The sequence below is a fragment of the Microcebus murinus genome, chromosome 18 (genome assembly GCF_040939455.1).
Source record: "Microcebus murinus isolate Inina chromosome 18, M.murinus_Inina_mat1.0, whole genome shotgun sequence".
Lineage (NCBI taxonomy): Eukaryota > Metazoa > Chordata > Mammalia > Primates > Cheirogaleidae > Microcebus > Microcebus murinus.
Genome location: NC_134121.1, coordinates 42,352,614 through 42,370,995, shown reverse-complemented (window position 1 = coordinate 42,370,995; position 18,382 = coordinate 42,352,614). Strand labels below are relative to the sequence as shown.

At 57.9% G+C, this 18,382-nt stretch overlaps 2 protein-coding genes across 4 annotated transcripts in view; one reads left to right on the top strand and one right to left on the bottom strand.

The window, feature by feature from the left end:
• The first annotated feature begins 414 nt into the window (after positions 1-414).
• GJD3 (gap junction protein delta 3) lies at positions 415-1,656 on the top strand. Its single transcript, XM_012765837.2, has one exon. It carries the CDS (start codon positions 415-417, stop codon positions 1,279-1,281), a length of 867 nt encoding a protein of 288 aa, XP_012621291.1. The 3' UTR covers positions 1,282-1,656.
• Positions 1,657-7,236: 5,580 nt separating this feature from the next.
• The window catches only part of RARA (retinoic acid receptor alpha), a 45,167-nt gene continuing 34,021 nt past the window's right edge, over positions 7,237-18,382 (bottom strand). For all 3 annotated transcript variants that reach the window (XM_012765844.2, XM_012765842.2, XM_012765845.2), the window contains 7 exons: positions 15,990-16,138; positions 14,549-14,690; positions 12,399-12,559; positions 11,953-12,129; positions 10,383-10,587; positions 9,487-9,645; positions 7,237-8,855 (listed from right to left, as the gene is read on the bottom strand). In XM_012765844.2, coding sequence (XP_012621298.1) covers positions 8,638-8,855; positions 9,487-9,645; positions 10,383-10,587; positions 11,953-12,129; positions 12,399-12,559; positions 14,549-14,690; positions 15,990-16,138 — 1,211 coding nt within the window. In that variant the 3' untranslated portion in view covers positions 7,237-8,637. The remainder of the gene's footprint in view (positions 8,856-9,486; positions 9,646-10,382; positions 10,588-11,952; positions 12,130-12,398; positions 12,560-14,548; positions 14,691-15,989; positions 16,139-18,382) is intronic.

Below are 18,382 nucleotides of genomic sequence, written 5' to 3'. Positions count from 1 at the left end.
GTCTTCCTGGGTCTGCCGCTCCCTCCTCTCCCAGCGGCACCAAATTGGGCCTGGAGTCCCGGGTTCGAGGCCCCACTCTGCCCGTGGCAAGCACCCTTGGCAGTGAGGTCCCTGCTGAGTGTCTGCTTCTACCAGGCAAGTCAGGGATTGGCCCTGCTGATCCCTGACGCCCCTTCTAGAATCTGGAGGCGCACAGGGTCTAACCAAGCAGGCTGGGGGCGTGTGGCTAGGTCGGGGTGGGGCTCCTCCCCACCCAGCACCGTCGGCCCAAAGGGAAGGGAACCCAGGGTTGAGAATTACCTGATACACTCGCCCTCAAGTTAGAGGTCTAACTGACCCCACCCCGATGGCGCGGGAGGGGTGGGGGTCCCTGACCTGCCCCAGCCTCTGACCCCGCCCTGTGTCCCCAGCGCCATGGGGGAGTGGGCGTTCCTGGGCTCGCTGCTGGACGCCGTGCAGCTGCAGTCGCCGCTCGTGGGCCGCCTCTGGCTGGTGGTGATGCTGATCTTCCGCATCCTGGTGCTGGCCACGGTGGGCGGCGCCGTGTTCGAGGACGAGCAGGAGGAGTTCGTGTGCAACACGCTGCAGCCGGGCTGCCGCCAGACCTGCTACGACCGCGCCTTCCCGGTCTCGCACTACCGCTTCTGGCTCTTCCACATCCTGCTGCTCTCGGCGCCCCCGGTGCTGTTCGTCATCTACTCCATGCACCAGGCCAGCAAGGAGGCGGGCGGCGCGGAGGAGGCGGCGGCGTGTGCCCGCGGGCGGCCCGAGGGGCCCTGCGCCCCCTGCGCCCAGCGCGCCCGCCGCGCGCGCCGCTGCTACCTGCTGAGCGTGGCGCTGCGCCTGCTGGCCGAGCTGGCCTTCCTGGGCGGCCAGGCGCTGCTCTACGGCTTCCGCGTGGCCCCGCACTTCGCGTGCGCCGGCCCGCCCTGCCCGCACACCGTCGACTGCTTCGTGAGCCGGCCCACCGAGAAGACCGTCTTCGTGGTCTTCTACTTCGCCGTGGGGCTGCTGTCGGCGCTGCTCAGCCTGGCCGAGCTGGGCCACCTGCTCTGGAAGGGCCGCCCGCGCGCGGGGGAGCGCGACAACGGCTGTAGCCGCGCGCACGAGGAGGCGCAGAAGCTGCTCCCGCCCCAGCCGCCAGCCCTGCCCTCCCGGCGCCCCGGCCCGGACCCCTACGCCCCGCCCGCCTATGCGCACCGGGGGCCGGCCGGCGACGAGGGCGGCAGCGGCCGCGGCAAGGCGTCGCTGGCCACTAGCCGCCAGGACCTGGCCATCTAGCGGAGGGTACTGCCTCGGGCGGACAGTGAGGTCCGAGGCTGGTGGGGACCCCACCAGCTCGGCGTCACTGCAGAAGCAAGAAGTGACTTCCGCAGGAGGTGTGGCAGGGCCTGCCAGAGCGGGAGACACGCAGTGGGGATGGCCCGGGAGGTGGCATCGCACCTGCCGGGTGCTCCCTCCCAGCTGCCGCCAGCAGCCGTGCCCCGCCGAGCTGGGGGCGGAGAATGAACTCAAGCAGGTGCTCCGTGCCACGATCCAGGTGGAAAGGACAGAGGCCGGGCCTGAGAGAGTGGCCGGGAAGTGGGCAGAGCAGAGTGGAAGGTGGAGGGCAGTAGGTGACCTGGTTGTTTTGCTGGGGACAAAAACAACTACGATACCAGCATTCCCAGGTGCTCTCCTCAACGAGAAGAGTGGCCTCCATGTGGGCTCCCTGTGAGTGTGCACACATGTACACACACATGCACTGTGAGCTGTGTGTGCACGTGCACATGGAAAGCTCCTTGTATATGCGTGTATGCATGAAGTCCTTGGGTGCACGCCTGCACACGGACACACGTATGTCCTGTGTGAACTGTGTGCACGCACGTGGACAAGTACACCTTGCGAGCTCTGTGTGAGTACATTGTGCACGCGCACACGTGTCCCTCCTGCATGGGCTCACTGTGTGTGCACACCGCCTGTACACAGGTACATCCTGTGAGCTCTCTGTGTGTGCACACTTACATCTGGTGTGAGCTCCGAGTGCGTGTTGGTGATCTCCCACATGCACTGCTGGGATGGCCAGGATCCCATGCCAGCAGCAGCCACAATGGCTCCCTCCCTACTGCCCGAACCCAGCCCACGTGCAAGGGCACAAGAGGTCTCCCCTCCTGAGAGCCCACCCAGGAAGGGAGGGGGAGGGGAGCACCCCATTCCCAGGGCTGGGAGCACATCCACACTGTCCACCTTGTGGCCGGGCAGGGAGGCTGGGCCCTTTTCGTGGAGGTGGAGCAGGGGTGGCATGGGGCAGCAGGGCAGCACAGAGAATGTTGTCCTTTCCTCTTCCGTCTTCACCCTCCCCACCCCAATGCTGCTTCCCTCCTCTATAAACATGGTTAAGTCCCTTCCATCCTCAGGGGGAACCTCCCCCAAAGCAAACGTGCTCCTGGCCCTGGTTTCCCCCTTCTTCCTCCCAGGTGCTCAAAGAGCTGTCTGCAGGGCCGCCCCACGCCCCCTCCCACCTCTCCCCTGCCCATCTGTCCTCCTGCTTCACCACCCAGGTGCACTGCTCTCCATAAGACCACCCAGGACCTAAGTGACAAATCCAGGGGCCTCATCAGACCCTGCTGACATGGCCCGACCTGCTACTGCCACGACCCCACTCTGCTTGAGTGTCTTCCATGTCCCTGGCATTCCCCTGCCCCCAGTCATGTGCTCACCTTCCTTAGCTCTCCTCTTGTGCCTTGCACAGCAGGTGGGGGGACTTTCTCAACAGCCCCCTTGTTTAAGCCCCTGGAGGCTCTCCTGCCCTCAGGGTAAATCCTTCAGGAAGCTTCTCAAGCCTCCAGCCCCAACACACCGGCTTCCCCCTGGTTTCTGGGTTCCTAAAGATACCCCATTTTCTGTTCTTAACAAGCACCATGCCCAAATGTTTGAACATGCTGTTTCTTTGCCCAGAGCAGCCGCCCTCTCTCTGCAGCCTCCTTTTGCCCTAGCTAAGGCCTTTTTGGTCTCACTTGGGAAGAAAACAGATGCCTTTAGGGAGAGGTCTTCCATGATGGCCCCCACCCCACGTCAGAGCTAGACGCCCCAGGGTACGACGCTTCACTGGGAGGAGCCCCTCTCCTGCAGGATGGCATCGCTCTCCCCGTCCATGGCACATAACAGGTGCCTAATGAGTATGTGTTGGATGAGAAGCTGAAGGTGTCCCCAGCCCACACCATCACCACGCCCAAGCACTTATCCACGCTGACAACAGGCACCGCTATCTCTCTGTTGACAATTCAGTGTCCACAGCCTAGATCCCTCCATACACACTGAGACTTGGATGTCCAGCTGTTTTCCACATATATTCATTCAACAAATATTTACTGAGCACCTACTATGTGTCAGGCAGTGTTTGAGATCAGCAGCATCTGATAGAAATAGCATGTGAGCCACATATGTAGTTTCAAGTTTTTCATTAGCCACATTAAAAAAGTAAAAGGAAACAAGTGAAATTAATGTTAGTAATATATTTTCTTTAACCCAATATACCCAAAGTATTATCATTTCAAAGCATCATTGATATTAAAAAGTATTAAGGAGATATTTTACATTCTTTTTTTTCATACTAAGTCTTCCAAGACTTAGAGCGCATCTCAGTCTGGACCAGCCACATTTCCAAGGCTCAGTCAACCTCCGCGTGTGCGTAGTGGCTGCGCATAGAACAGAGCAGATCTAGATGTCGGGCTGCGTTGGTGAACAACACCTGCCCTGGTGGAGCTTATCTTCTGGTGGGAAGGCAGACAATAGGTGGATTTAGGACATATGTCAGGTAGCAGTAAGAGTAAGAGGGGAGAGAATGCCATTCCTGAGCAGGTGAGACTTAAACAGAATGTAGCAAGGGGCTGGCCATGAAGCTGTCTCCAGGAAGAGCATTTAGGTGCAGGGAATGGCAAGTGCAAAGGCCCTGAGGCAGAAATGCACTAGGGGGAGGGAGTGCAGGTGGCAAGGAGGCTGGTGTGGCTGGAGTGGAGCGAGTGGCAGGGAGAGGTGACAGCGCCACAAATGCAACCCCAACATCCTTAGTTCCTCAGCTCAGTTACTGGCACCTCCATCCACCCAAGCCACCTCCACCCAGCCTGTCCTCTGCCCACCTTCCGCATCTCAGCAATCCTCTGGTCTTCCCATTTTACCACCCAAGCATCCCCTACCATGTCCACTCTTCTCTCACCCTTCAGAGGCTGCCCAGGCTCAGCCCATCACCAATGGCCTGGAGAGCCCCCCAGCCCTGCTCCTGCCTCCTCTGCTGCAACATGAGCACCACCCCACTTGCTGGTTTAAAACTCTTCACTCTCATTGGCCTCAGGATCAAGTCCAGCTCTTGACTTATCACCTCTGCACCCCACCTAGCAAACTGTTTCCCTTAGAGATTTAGCTGAGAGGGGCCACCTAGTGCCGGAAGGATTCCGAGCCCTGCCCAAGCCTGGTTAAATACCTCTGTCCTGCATGGCCCTGTAGACTCAGTGGTTGCCCTCCCCAGGTTCTACCCAGTCACCAGCCTCTGGCTCAGTCTCCCTGTGGAGGACGGCTCCTGGCTCCGTGAAAAGCAGGTCAGCCCTTGATGACCAGGTTCTAAGCAGTGGTTCTCAACTGGGGACAGTTTTGCCCTGAGGGGACATTTGGCAATGTCTGGAGCCCTACTTGGTTGTCACAGCTGGGAAGGTGGGCTGGTGGGAGGCACATCTAATGGGTAGAGGCCAGGGGTGCTGCTCAACTTTGCACAATGCATGGGAAGACCCCTCCTAACAAAAAATTACCTGGCTCAAAATGTCACTAGCGCTGAAGTTGAGAAACTGCTTTATGGCAGGGAACTGTTAATCAAAGAGGGCAACTGCAAGCCCAGAGGTTCCCAAGAGCAAAGGCATTACCGCAAGAGAGAGCGTTGTATCAATGTAGGGGCCACTGCTTTGGTTGTCACATCGTGGGGGACACTGTTGCCATTTAGTGGGAAGGGGCCTTGAATGCCAAGATACCCTCCCACAATAAAAAATTGTGCACAACTTTAGAATGCCCCATTGGACATTTACATAGTGAAAAACTTCTTTGTAATTACCTGAGCCCCAAACTTGACTCTGTTTTACACATAAAACATTAAGTGTACATGGTTTTGTTTGTTTGGTTTTTTGGGGGGGGTTTTTTGCACAGTTTTAGTATAGATGGAATATGCTGGTTTTTTTGTTTTTTGATATGGGGTCTGGCTCTGTGGCCCAACCTGGAGTGAAGTGGCACGATCATAGCTCACTGGAACTTCGAACTCCTGGGCACAGGGATGCTTCCACCTCAGCTTCCCAAATGGCTGGGACTACAGGTGTGAGCCGCTGTGCCAAGCTAAATATGCCAGTTTTTATTTCCACATCCACCCATACTCTAATTTTTCTGGGCTTCTTATATGGAATGGCTTCTGACCTTCTTCCCTTTTTTTTTTTTTTTGAGACAGAGTCTCACTCTGTTACCCGGGCTAGAGTGCCGTAGCATCAGCTTAGCTCACAGCAACCTCAACCTCCTGGGCTCAAGCGATCCTCCTGCCTCCACCTTCCAAGTATCTGGGACTACAGGCATGTGCCACCATGCCCGGCTAATTTTTTCTATATATATTTTAAGTTGTCCAGCTAATTTCTTTCTATTTTTTGAGTAGAGATGGCGTCTTGCTCTTGCTAAGACTGGTCTCCAACTCCTGAGCTCAAATGATCCGCCCGCCTCAGCCTCCCAGAGTGCTAGGATTACAGGCGTGAGCCACCGCGCCCGGCCTGACCTTTTTAAAAAAATATCCAGTTGTGGCTGGGCACGGTGGCTCATGCCTTTAATCCTAGCATTCTGGGAGGCCGATGTGGGCAGATCGCTCAAGGTCAGGAGTTCGAAACCAGCCTGAGCAAGAGCGAGACCCCGTCTCTACTAAAAATAGAAATTAGCTGGACAACTAAAAAAAAATATATATATATATATAAAATTAGCCGGGCATGGTGGCGCATGCCTGTAGTCCCAGCTACTTGGGAGGCTGAGGCAGTAGGATTGCTTGAGCCCAGGAATTTGAGGTTGCTGTGAGCTAGGCTGAGGCCATGGCACTCTAGCCCAGGCAAGAGAGTGAGACTTTGTTTCAAAAAAAAAAGTAGAGGCAAACCCCAAGCAAGAGCAAGACTCTGACTCTAGAAAAATTAGCCAGCGTGGTGGCGCATGCCTGTAGTCCCAGCTACTGGGGAGGTGAGGCGGGAGGATCACTTGAGTCCAGGAGTCTGAAGTTGCTGTGAGCTATGATGACATCACTGCACTTTAGCCCAAGTCACAGAGACCTTGTCTCAAAAAATAAAATAAAATAAAATAAAATAAATGCTAGAACTAATGTGCTGAAACACATAGCATGTTCCCTTAATTTCTCCTTTATAATACAGTTGTGATAACATATTGATTTTTGAAAGCATGTGTACAGGTATGTTATACTAAATTTCATTTCAAATTCGTAAAGACATTAGAAAATATTTACTAGAAGCCCGGCACGGTGGCTCACGCCTGTAATCCTAGCCCTCTGGGAGGCTGAGGTGGGAGGATCGTTTGAGCCCAGGAGTTTGAGGTTGTTGTGAGCTAGGCTGACGCCAGGGCACTCCAGCTTGAGCAACAGAGCTAGACTCTGTCTCAAAAAAAACCGAAAATATTTACTAGAGAGGAAAAGCGCCTCTGCCCAGCCAGCCCGCTCCAGCCCGGGGCAAGGAGTTAAGGAGCTCCCGCCACCTGGTGGCTGACGTAGAAATGGCAGGCGGTTGGACCGGTTTGCCGCCCTGACGCCCCATCACCTGGAGGCAGAGGGCTGGCCTCCCAACCTTCCATCACATGAGCCCTGACCCCCAGCCCTGTGCCATCCTCCACTCCTGCCATGAAGGTCAAGTATGTGGTCACTCCCCAAATAGCATTCTTCTGCCACTAAGTGACCCAGCCTCTGGCTTCCTAAGGACCAGGACTGTGTGTGGGCAGGGTGGCTTCCTCTCTCAGACCCCAGGCTGAGAGCTCCCCAAGGGTAGGCCTGTCTCCTCCCTCAGCTCTCCAAGGCCCCAGCACCACAGGCCGGCCTTGGAGGGCAGCTTGGAAGGGCGTGCACTGGCCAAACCTTTGGTCCCAGTACTCATACGGGACCAGAGGCCCAGAGCCCATGAGGAAGCCCCCATCCCGAGCCCCTTGTCCAGACCCTGAGAAGAGGGGGTGGAGGCAGTGAGGCTAGAAGCGTGTGTAGAATAAATATAACTTTATTCTTTATCCAGTAGATCTCAGTGGAAAGCCCAACAGTAACAGGTGCACCAGTGGGCTGCAGGGGGCTGAGACCCCAACCCCGGGTCGCGGAGGTCAGGGCAGAGCCAGCTCCCCCATCCCCCAGCTGGGGGTGCAGGGGTGAGGGGAGGAGACCCCCTGTAGGCCCGTCCTGCGGGGCAAGAAGGGGGCACGGTGTGGGGCAGGTAGGGGTGGGGGCTGGCCAGGGAAATGGAGGAACTCAGGCCAAGTGCGTGCCGGCCTGTCTACGGTCCACAGTGTGTGTGTGTGTGTCTGTGTGTGTGTGTCTGGGGCCCTGCAGGTGTGCTGGTGGCTGAGGCAAGGGACGGGGGCAGCTCAAGACCCCTGGCCAGCCCCTCAGTAGGGGCTGGAGGGCTTGGATGACAGGGGCCCTGATGGGAGGCAGCTCTGCCAGGGAGACAGGGTGCACAAACACGCACCCCGTGGGTTCCGAGCGCCCCCTCGCTTCGCCCCTGCCCTGCTCCTCGTGCAAAGGCCAGGGCCCTTCCCTCCAGGGGCTGCCGGGCTGTGCACACCCAGTGGTTAGGCAGGGGGAGAGCGGGCTGGCTGTTCCACAGCACAAGGCAGGGGACGGCAGGCCTCGGAAAGTTAGTACTTCACAGTTTGAAAGAGAAAACTGAGGAGGAAAAGGCTGAGGAGGGCGAGGGGGCACAGGGACACGGGAGGGAGTGTAGGAGCCCCTCTGAGCCACTCCCTCCCCCAGGACCCACCCCCTCCAGCTCTGGATCCAGCTCCCCCCAATACACAGCACAAATTCCTTCAGTATAAATGTGCTTAAAATGAAAATTCTTATTAAAAAAATCAAAACCAAAAAAAATTAAAATAAAAACAAAACCAGCGAGAATTAATACCTGGGGGTTGGTACGGCAGGGTATGTACAGGGGGAACCCCCACCCCTAGCCCACCCCTCTGTCACCAACCAAGGCAGGGGGCAGGCTGAGGTTCCCCAGCTGGGGAGCAATGGCTTGTGAGTTCTGAGGACGGGGAGCCAGGTCCCGGCATTTGCTGGTGATGAAGATGTGGCGAGGTGGGCAGAGGGGTACCTTGATGAACACGAGGCCCCCAGGCCCCACCCTGAGGCCCAGGACCAGGGGCCCTCACTCAGTTCACGGCCTTGGCCCCTGACGTCAGCCCAGCCTGGGGAGCGGGCAGTCCATTGAGGGCCCAGGCCTCTGTCCAGGGAGTCGCTGCCTCCTCCCTCCCGTCCCCCAGGGAAGGTCCCCCTGTACTGTCTGGAAAGACAGGTGGGGGCAGGGCTGGCGGGGGTCGCATGGTTGGTAGAAAGGCAGAGAAAAGCCGGGGTGTGGGGCGAGGGCTGTGTCCATGTGGTGCGGGCGGTCACGGGGAGTGGGTGGCCGGGCTGCTTCTGTTTGAGCTTGGGCTGAGGCTGGGGCTACAGCTGCCTGGGGGTGGGGCCAGGCCACCCCCTTCCCGCCCCCCACCCCCCGGCTGTCCGCTCAGAGTGTCCAGGCCCTCTGAGTTCTCCAGCATTTCCTGGATGAGAGGCGGCATGGAGCCCGGGATCTCCATCTTCAGCGTGATCACCCGCTCAGCCCCTGCAGGAAAGGAGAGGCAGAGGTCAGCGCCGGCCCACTCTCCCGGCCCAGCAAGCCCGGCTCTAGGAAGGACAGTCCCTGGGGACGGGAAGATCAATGCTACCAATATGTCAGCATCCACCAGACACTGAATCTGGGACCTAGTTCTTCGACATAGCCAGCTTTCTTAAGCCCCCAAGTCCAGGGCCTTGTGGCAATGGGACAAAGTGGTTCTGAGCTCTGCTCCAGCACCAGACGGCCTGCCTGGGTTTGACACTGGGCCTTTCCTCCGTGCTGTGCATTACCCTACTGACACCTCTGTGAATACCACCATTATTCCCATTTTCAATGGGAAACTGAGGCTCAGAGCTCTTAAGTGACCTGCTTAAGGACACACGCCTAGGAGGTCTGGTTCCAGAGCCATGCCCTGAACTACCATGCAGAAGTACCTTAGGGCACACATGCAGGAGGTCACCTGGGCACGGTGGAGTTTGGGGAACCCTTTGTCTAGACACAGATGAGAACAAGTTGAGCCCAGATGAGTGTGTTGCCCTGGCAAAGACATGGGGTGCTGGCTTGGATGTGGGGGGCCTGGCCTGAGCACGGGCGGCGGGTCCCGAGTCAGAGGCACCCTCCGCTCTGGGAGCCTCACCCTTAGCACTGATGCTTCGCAGGTCTGTGATCTTCATCAGCATCTTGGGGAACATGTGCGGGCGGCTGGGTCTCCGTTTCCGCACATAGACCTTCAGTGCTTCAAGCAGCGGCTCCTGCAGCATGTCCACCCTGTCCGGCTGCTCCAGGTCCTGCCGGTCTGAGGAAGCAAAGAGCCACCCACTGAGCAGCTGCCCCTGCCAAGCTGGGAACGCAGTTGCATTCCCAGCCTTGGCCGCTGGGGGGCGCGCTTGCCCAGGCCACAGCCCAGGCTGTCCAGCTGGGTGGCTCCCCAGGGCACTCAGGTCTCTGAGCTGCCAGTGGGACATAAGCCCTTAAATGTGGGAGAAGAGGAGCTGAGGGTGGAGTTACCCAAAGCCCTCCCTAACAGCCCAGTTAATGGGATGAAACCCCCAAACGCAGGCAGTGCTGCCCCCAGACAGAGGAAGGATTCCCAGACAGGCCACCCACTCCCACCTGTTATTACTCTGGAAACAGCAAGACATGGCAGAAATCACAACAATAAAATAATAAAGGGAACTAATATTTACTGGGCACACTGTACATTACCACCTTCATTCTCACATCAACTTTATGAGATAGAGACCATTACTGGCCCCATTTTACAGAAACAGGCTCAGAGAGGTTTAGCAACCTGCTCAAGGTCACACCGCTGGCCAGAAGTTGAACCTGGGAGGTCTGCCCATCAAGCCCTCACTCAATCCCCCTACCAGGAGGACTCCCAGAAATAGGGAACAGGGGCTCAGGCCCCCAACACCGCTGCCTTGCTGCCTGGCTGCAGACCAGACGCTGCCCTCTGCACCTCAGTTTTCCCCTCTAAGAGCCAGGGGCTGCACCCCCACCCCGTGCCTGGCCGCCAGCCCCAGCCCCACCCACCTCCACAGATGAGGCAGATGGCGCTGAGCAGCCCAGTCTCAGCATCGTCCATCTCCAGGGGCAGCAGCTGGTTGGCGAAGGCAAAGACCAGGTCGGTGAGGGGGCCGAAGCCAGCATTGTGCATCTGGGTCCGGTTCAGGGTCAGCCCATCTGAGAAGGTCATCGTGTCCTGCTCGGGCGTGTACCGCGTGCAGATCCGCAGGATCTGGGTGCAGAGGACGCGCAGGTTCAGGGACTGAGCCCCAGCCACTTAGCTGGGAGCACTCCTGCACCAGCATTCCCCAGGGACCACCTGGCAGGCAGCCAGAGCAGTGCTGTCTGATAAATCTTCCACAATGATGGAAAGGTTCTACGTCTGCACCATCTAATAACGGTAGCCACCAACCCCATGTGGCTACTGAGAACTTGAAATGTGGCTAATGCAATTGAGGAACTGAACTGAGTTTAATTTTAATTAATTTTAATTTAAATAGCCACACGTGGCCAGTGGCTACTACACTAGATGGTGCAGGTCTAGGTCATCCTGCCTCCATGCAGAGAATTTAGAGGAGAACTAGAATTTCCAAGAGACAAAGAACATGACAGATGTATGCGTACAGTTCCCAGGATAGGGCACACAAGAGGAGCTCAATAAACGAGTACCAGCTCGAACCCTGCTGACTCTGGCTGCGCCTCCTCCATCTGGGGGTGGGGACGGGAGGCTGCCCTGCAGGCCGCACACCTACACCTCCCGCCCCTCACCCACCCCAGTGTTCAGTCAGAGGCATCCCACAAAGAAACCCACCAAATCCCAGGCTCCCTACCCTGGAGGTGGCCCAGAGGGAACAGATGGACTCAGCCTTGTCAGGGATAACAGGGGGGACAGTCCTCCTTCCAACCTTGGCTTTGGCAGTTCCTGCCACCGCTCCCCACTCCCCATCCCCCACCCCTGGACCTGCCTTTGGCTCAGGCTGGCCAAGTGCCCTGTAGTGCCCTGAACCCAGAATGGCCTCACAGCAGCACCTTTCACCTCCTGCTCCTAAGTTAGGGACACCCTCTCACCCGCCTCTTCTACAAACCCCTCGGTGCCACCTCCTCTGGGACCAAGGCAGGCGACGGCCCTCCTCCCATCTCCAGCCAACATTTATCACAGTTTTGCAACCTCTGTTGACTTATCTGTTGCCTCCACCACATGGAAGGTTTTCAAGAGGGGATGGTCTTGTGTTCACCTCTGGGTTCCTGACACCCAGCTCAAGGACTGGCCAGAGAGCCCTGGGTGAACCTTTATTACAGACTAAATGGATGGACGGATGGGTGGGTGGCTGCATGGAGATTCACTGGCTGGAGGAGAAAGGGTGGACGATGCATGTACAGGGGAACGGGTGAACCATGCACACTTGGGTTCTGAGTGGCTAACTGGATAGGTAGGTAGGTGGACGGGTAGATATATGGGGAAGAGAAGAGTGGTTATATGGGCGGTGAGCATTTGGACAGGTCAATTCCAGGTGGACATTTAGGAGGGTGGCTGCTGGCTGGAAGGATGTCTACCAAGGCACGGGGTAGTGCCCAGGGGCAGGGGGCAGACCCTCACCAGGATGTCCAGGCAGGCAGCTTTGAGGAGGGTGATCTGGTCGGCAATGGTGAGGGTGGTGAAGCCGGGCAGTTGCTTGGCAAACTCCACAGTCTTAATGATGCACTTGGTGGAGAGTTCACTGAACTTGTCCCAGAGGTCAATGTCCAGAGAGACACGTTGTTCTGAGCTGTTGTTCTGGGGGAAGGGGGAGAGTGAGGGCCTTTGCCTCCAGGCACCCCTTCTCAGCTGGGCTCTGCCAGCCCCCACAGGCCTGCCCCCCCTTCACTTCCTGAGAGCTCCTTGGGAGGAGGCAGCCTGAGGAAGGAGGAGAAGGGAAAGGGGAGGATGTGGAGGCCCAACCAGGGCTGAGGAGTGAACGCCTGGCAGAAAGGGTGCCCCGGGGGGGCCATCCTGGCCCTGTGGCACTGGGCACAGCCCACCCAGCCAGGCAGGGGGAGCCATACCGTAGTGTATTTGCCCAGCTGGCAGAGGGCGGGGAAGGTCTCCTGGTGCGCTTTGCGCACTTTCTCGATGAGTTCCCCCACCTCTGGCGTCAGCGTGTAGCTCTCAGAGCACTCGGGCTTGGGCACCTCCTTCTTCTTCTTGTTTCGGTCGTTCCTCACAGCTGTGGGGGGCAGAAAAGCAGGTTAGAGGGCAGTTGTGGGCAGCACTCTGTCCCCAGGCCCCAGGTCCATCCCTAGCATGAGCTCTTCTCACCACAGAGCTGCCAGCTGCTGGCTACTGAGGAGGTCACCCCTGCTGGTAAGCACATGCACGCACACACGCACCCATGTGCGTACACATACTCTCTCACACACACGTACGATCAGACAGGGCATGGCCACATGCTCCAGCCCTCCATGCTCACCCAACCCACACACCAAGTTCTGCCCAGAGGCCCACAACCACAGCTGTGGCCTAGCACACACCCCCACGGCTGGCCACACTGCCATCCCCCATACGTCTACTCCAGCCCACACTCCAGGTGTGCATCACCCTCCTCTGTGTTCTGCCTCCTGCCCCCCAAAAGGACCTGCTCCTGCCTCCACTCAGCCATCCTGGCAGCAGTCTCCCTGGGGGTCGCTGGGACTGGCTATGAGCAGCTCCTTGGGCAGGCGGGGAGCAGGCTCCCCAGCCGGAGAGTGGGGGGCCGGCAGGAGAATCTCTCGGCCCATTAGCTGGGGAGCTGACAAATCACCAGGGGCGCTGAGCCGCACACACCACTCGGCTTTAAAGAAGCGATGGGGTCGTTACCAGCCGATTATCCCAGACACACAATCACTCACAGGGCCGGTGGTGGCTGCTGCTGACGCGAGAGGAAGAGAGGGTGGGGGGAGGGGGCCTGGGAAGGGGGTAGCTGGCATAATTTGGAGATCACTCATGTCGATTCTGCAAATTCAATAAAGTGCAGGGGAGAGAAGGGAGAGGGAGAGGGAGAGTGGGGGGATAATTTGGGAAGAGAAAATTGCAGCTGTGACAAGACGTTTATCATTCAGAAGCTTTAATTCTATTGAAATGGCAGCTGCTCAGCTCCAGGGCACAGAGCAGCGGGGGAGGGGGAGCTGGCGGTGGGAGGGAGAGGGGGTCCCCACCCTGGTCCTTCTGCCAGAGAAGGTGGCACACACAGAGAGAGCAGGAGGTGGTGGACCTTATGCAAAAGGTTCCAGGCTGGTGGGTCCCAAGTTGCTAACCACTCTGCAATGGCAAGCCACCACTTTCTGGGCTCAGGACAAGGTACCCCCCAGTCTCCTGTGGCAGGAGACTCCAGGTCCCTTCAGCTCCTTTCTGGGGCTCTTCATGCATGAGTCAGAACCATCTCTCCCTATGCTCCCTCCCCACTTCCCTCTCCACTGTCCTCCCCACAAAGGGCTAGGGGGTCCTGTAGCCCCTTCCCCCACCCCATCCCCCAAGGCTCAGGCTCCATGGCAACGGCCACGCAGACAAGGAGGCGTCTGTCAGCGTCATTTATCTCTGACATCATCAATCACCGGTCACCACGGCAACACCCATGATTCAACACCAGAGGGTCTCCCTGTCCAGCCTTTCCCTCCCTTCCTTCCTCAGGCCTCAGCTGGGCCCAAACTGGAAACCCCCACTCTTCAGGGATCTGAGAAGTCCCAATTCTATCTTCCAACTCCAAGTCCCAGGCTTAACCAGACAATGGCTTCTGGATCCTTGTGCCAGCGCCCCAACACACATAAATCCCAACCTAACACTCCTCAAAGTTCAGACCCCTCCCCTAAGACACACAATGAGAAGGGGCTCAGGTATGCCTCTGAGCCCCATGCCCGAGCCACGCAGGGCCTGGCAGAAAGCCATCCTGGGAGCAGACACACATGCACACGTGTGCAAGCTCACACAGCCAGACATGCACACACAGGAACAGTCACATGTATCGTACCTGAGCACCGACCCGCTCACCACAGACACACAGCCAGACAGGTCCTGACAGCCACACGCAAACCATCCGTAACCACAAGCCTGCACGCCACAGCATCTATGTTCACATGTGTGCACACACATCCACAGAGCTCTGCTCCCTGGGTGCTAGGAGCACCTTAAGCCCCACCTAGGCCAGGGCTCAGCCCCCGGCCCCTGGCCCTGCAGCACTCACACTCCTTGGACATGCCCACTTCGAAGCACTTCTGCAGCCGGCAGTACTGGCAGCGGTTCCGGGTCACTTTGTTGATGATGCAGTTCTTGTCCCGGTGACACGTGTACACCATGTTCTTCTGGATGCTGCGGCGGAAGAAGCCCTGGGAATAGAAGGGAGGGAGTCAGGTCACCAATACCCACAGTGGGGGTGGTGCCCAGCCCGTGGTCCCAGCCTCGGGGGAGAGGGCCAGGCCAGCTGTGCCCCCAAGCGTTTGCTCAACACCTACCTGAGCAGGCCAGAAAAGGTGGGGAGAATGATTCACCTAGTGGCATCCTCAGGAGAATCCCAGTACCTCCCTCCATGCTGTAGGGTGGGGGGCGAGTCTTCACTCACCCTGCACCCACATACCTGACTTCTCCCTTCTAAGGAAAAGGACCCCAGGGCTGCTCGAGTAGGAAGGCACGGGGCTACACACGAGAGAAGCAAAGGTCTGGAACCTACAGTCCTGAACTCAGAACATAGGAAGAGAAGACAAGCAGGAAGAAGCCAAGAAGGCAGACACACAAGCTGGCCAGCTAGACGGAGGTGCAGACGCACACTCATACACACTCAGGAGACAGGAAGATTCACCAACCAGAGAGATGTGCACTGACCACTCACAGAGACAGACCCAGGCTGATCAGGGGCTCTTCATACAGGCTAACCAGAGGGAGAAACCAGAACCAGCCAGGAACAACCAGACAGATACACAGCCTGGGGCCTTGTGCTTTGCCCTTGACCTTTGTGCCACACCCGGGGATACCTACTCCAGGTTGAGGGGCAGCCCAGAGCCCCAAGTCCCAAAGCTGTGCCTTTCTGAGCCCTAGCCTCTGGAGGAAGAAACCAGTACAGAGGCTCAAGCCCTAGGGATGAAGAAGCCAGGCCCAGAGCTGCTGAGGTCCAGCTACATGTGCACCCTGGCAGCCTAACATGAGGGTGGGGGAATCCAGCCAGACACTGGGGAGCCCACAGCCTGGGCACTGAAGGGGAGGGAGACCAAAGCAGGGTGCCTGCTCCTAACTGCCTCCTGCCAGGCTACCATGGCAAGGTTCAGGCAGGGCCGCCGGGGGCAGGCCTCCTGGGTCCCCAGCCAAGAGCCTGTCGGCAGCCAGCTCACCATGGCAACATGGGCAGCGGTGGCAGAGCGGGCGTAGGCCCTGCCAGCTGGAGGATGGAAACAGGGAGAAGAGATGAGGCAGGACGGGACGTCTGGTTTGGGGGAGCCCTGCTCCTTCATGGCAGAGGTTCTACTGCAGGTGCCCCTTCCTCCTCCAAGGCTGCTGCCAGCTTCCACAGAGAAACAGCAGCAGCAGCTTCAGGAACATCCTCCCACCCCCAACTACATATTCCCAGGAAATGGAAGTGGGACATCCCATTTACCCAGTCAAGACTGCCCTTCCCAGTGACCCCCTGGACTCACCTTGCAGCCCTCACAGGCGCTGACCCCATAGTGGTAGCCTGAGGATTTGTCTTGACAGACAAAGCAAGGCTTATAGATGCGGGGGAGGGGAGGTGGCGAGGGTGGGCTGGGCACTATCTCTTCTGAACTGCTGCTCTGGGTCTCGATGGCTAGAGAAAAGAAAGTGAAGGGGCAGTTAGAGACCTAGGGTCACCATCCTTAATACCGTGCCCCGCCCTGCCTCATGGTCTCTCCCTGGAGCCTCTCCCAGCCTCCCCATCGCTGGCAGGATTCAAACTGTGGAGCAGGGATGTCTCAGAAAAGCCGGGACTCCTCAGCCAGACTCCGGGAAGGAGGCTGCCAATGGAGCCTGCAACACCCCACCACTCCTGTCTCCCCAGGATTCCCACCTTCACAACCAGAAAGAGCAGATTACACACTAGCAGATTTGTACATGTGCCATGACGATACTTGGGGAACTGAGGAGGGAGTCAGACTGATTCTAAAGCCCTGCCCTGGGCAGCCTGGCTCCCTTCTCCCCCAAGTTAACAAGGAGTTAAGGCCTGAAGAGGAGGGAGGGAAGAGGACACAAGCTGGGGGCAGAGGAAACTGGGGTCAACAGGATATTCAAAGGCGGCCACTCCCCCGCCCCCTCTGCTTCCGTTCCCCCTCCACCCCTTTCTGCCAGCAGCCACAACCCCTCCTCCACCCAAACAATCCCCTGGCCAGGGACCCAAGGCAGGGTGTGCAAAGAAGAGTCACAAATGTTGGGGCACAGCAGGCAGGGACTCCCTGGGATGGGTAGGGGGACCCTCTGAACACAGAAAGAAGTCCCCCCTGGCCCCAGAAGCCAATCATTCTGGGTACCCCTGTCTGGAGGGGGGAAGGCATGACAAAGGGGGTCTGTTCCTATCAATGCTCTGTCTGTCTGGCCTCAATACTATGTCCGGGTTACTATCCCCTCCCCTCCTGCTATTCAGCTCCAAGAGGGCAGCCAGGAGGGGTGACCCAGCCAATAGGGGCAGCCCCCATTGGCTAAAACCTCCCCAGTGCATGGCTCCATGCCCATCACCCCAGGCAGAATAGGCTGGGCTGGGTGGGAGCTGTCTGTCTGTCCCCAAGCCTGGGCAGCTGGGGTGTAGGGTGCTAGATAAGAACTATGACTGAGGCAATCCCAGATTCTCAAGGGGCTGCCTAGCATCCTCCTGAAGCCCTTGCCAGATTCACTTGTCCGAGGCCAAGGATGGGCGAGGATGCCTCCCTGAGCAGAAAGGGCCCTGCCTCTTCCCATACTCAGAATCCTACCTAACACCCCAATTATGTGAGGTTCTGGCATTTTCCCGGCCCAAGCACCATACAGCCATGAGTCACATGGCCCCCATGTCCACGCACAGAGGAAGAAACTGTGGGCACATTGGGGGCTGGCTGTGTGCTACCACCCTCCCGCTTACCTGCAGACACACCAGGAGCTGCCAGGCGGCTGATGATGGGGAACCAGGCTAACAACCTCGGCAGGGCCTTCCTGGCTCTTAGTAGGGCCTGGGCACCAGTTCCCTGATCAGCCTGCTGACCAGCACTGCTGAGGCCCGAGGTCCCCTCCCCTGTCCAGAGATCGGCCTGAAGCAAAGGGACCATCCATGTCCACACCCCTATCAGTCAGGCAGACTCTTCACTGACCTCCCCCAGCCGCCCTGGCCTGGTTTTCTCCCACCTCATTCTCCCCAGGCCAGACAAGCAAATCAGACAGGCCAGAGACCAGAGAACAGCTGCTGGGGTGGGGGGGGCGGGCTTGGGGGGCCTGGGTGAGGCCAGGAGGCAGAGGGGGTGAGCCACAAAGGAGCCCTTTGTTGTGCTAACTTTTTCCAAGACGTAAAAGCAGTAACAATAGACAATCCAGACTGGTGGGGGGATGTCAAGGACAAGGGGGTGTGGTGGTGGGGGGACCATGGCCTAGAATCCTGCTCAGCATTCCAACAAGCAGAGGAAAAAGCCATTGACCTCTCCTCCCTCCTAATCCACCCTTTGCCCTTGGCCCTGCCTCTCCTAAGGTCCCACCTCTAAAGTGAACCAGACTGGAGAGGGAGCAAGGACTGAAGGCGTTTTGGGGTACAGAGGGGAGGAGGAGGGCAGGCAGATGGGCATGGGGAGACACAGGATACTGAGGCAAGGGGCAACAGCTCTAAGGTCAGGGATGGACTAGAGAGACAAAGAGCCATCGAAATTTGGAACCAAAGTAAAGTCCAGGGAGTGTTTATAGAACTGAAAGAATGTGCTTTTTAAAATTATTTTTTGGCAGGAGGGGAAAGATGACCCGAGGCAGGGGCTACAGTTGGGCTGGGTGAGGCCTCTTTTCAGCCCACCCTACAGGGCTGGCTGCCTTTCAGGTGGTAACACAGTCTACACCCTTACCCCAT

Coding starts and splice junctions, on each gene's coding strand:
- GJD3 (XM_012765837.2), top strand. CDS start 415: ATGGGGGAGTGGGCGTTCCTGGGCTCGCTGCTGGACGCCGTGCAGCTG.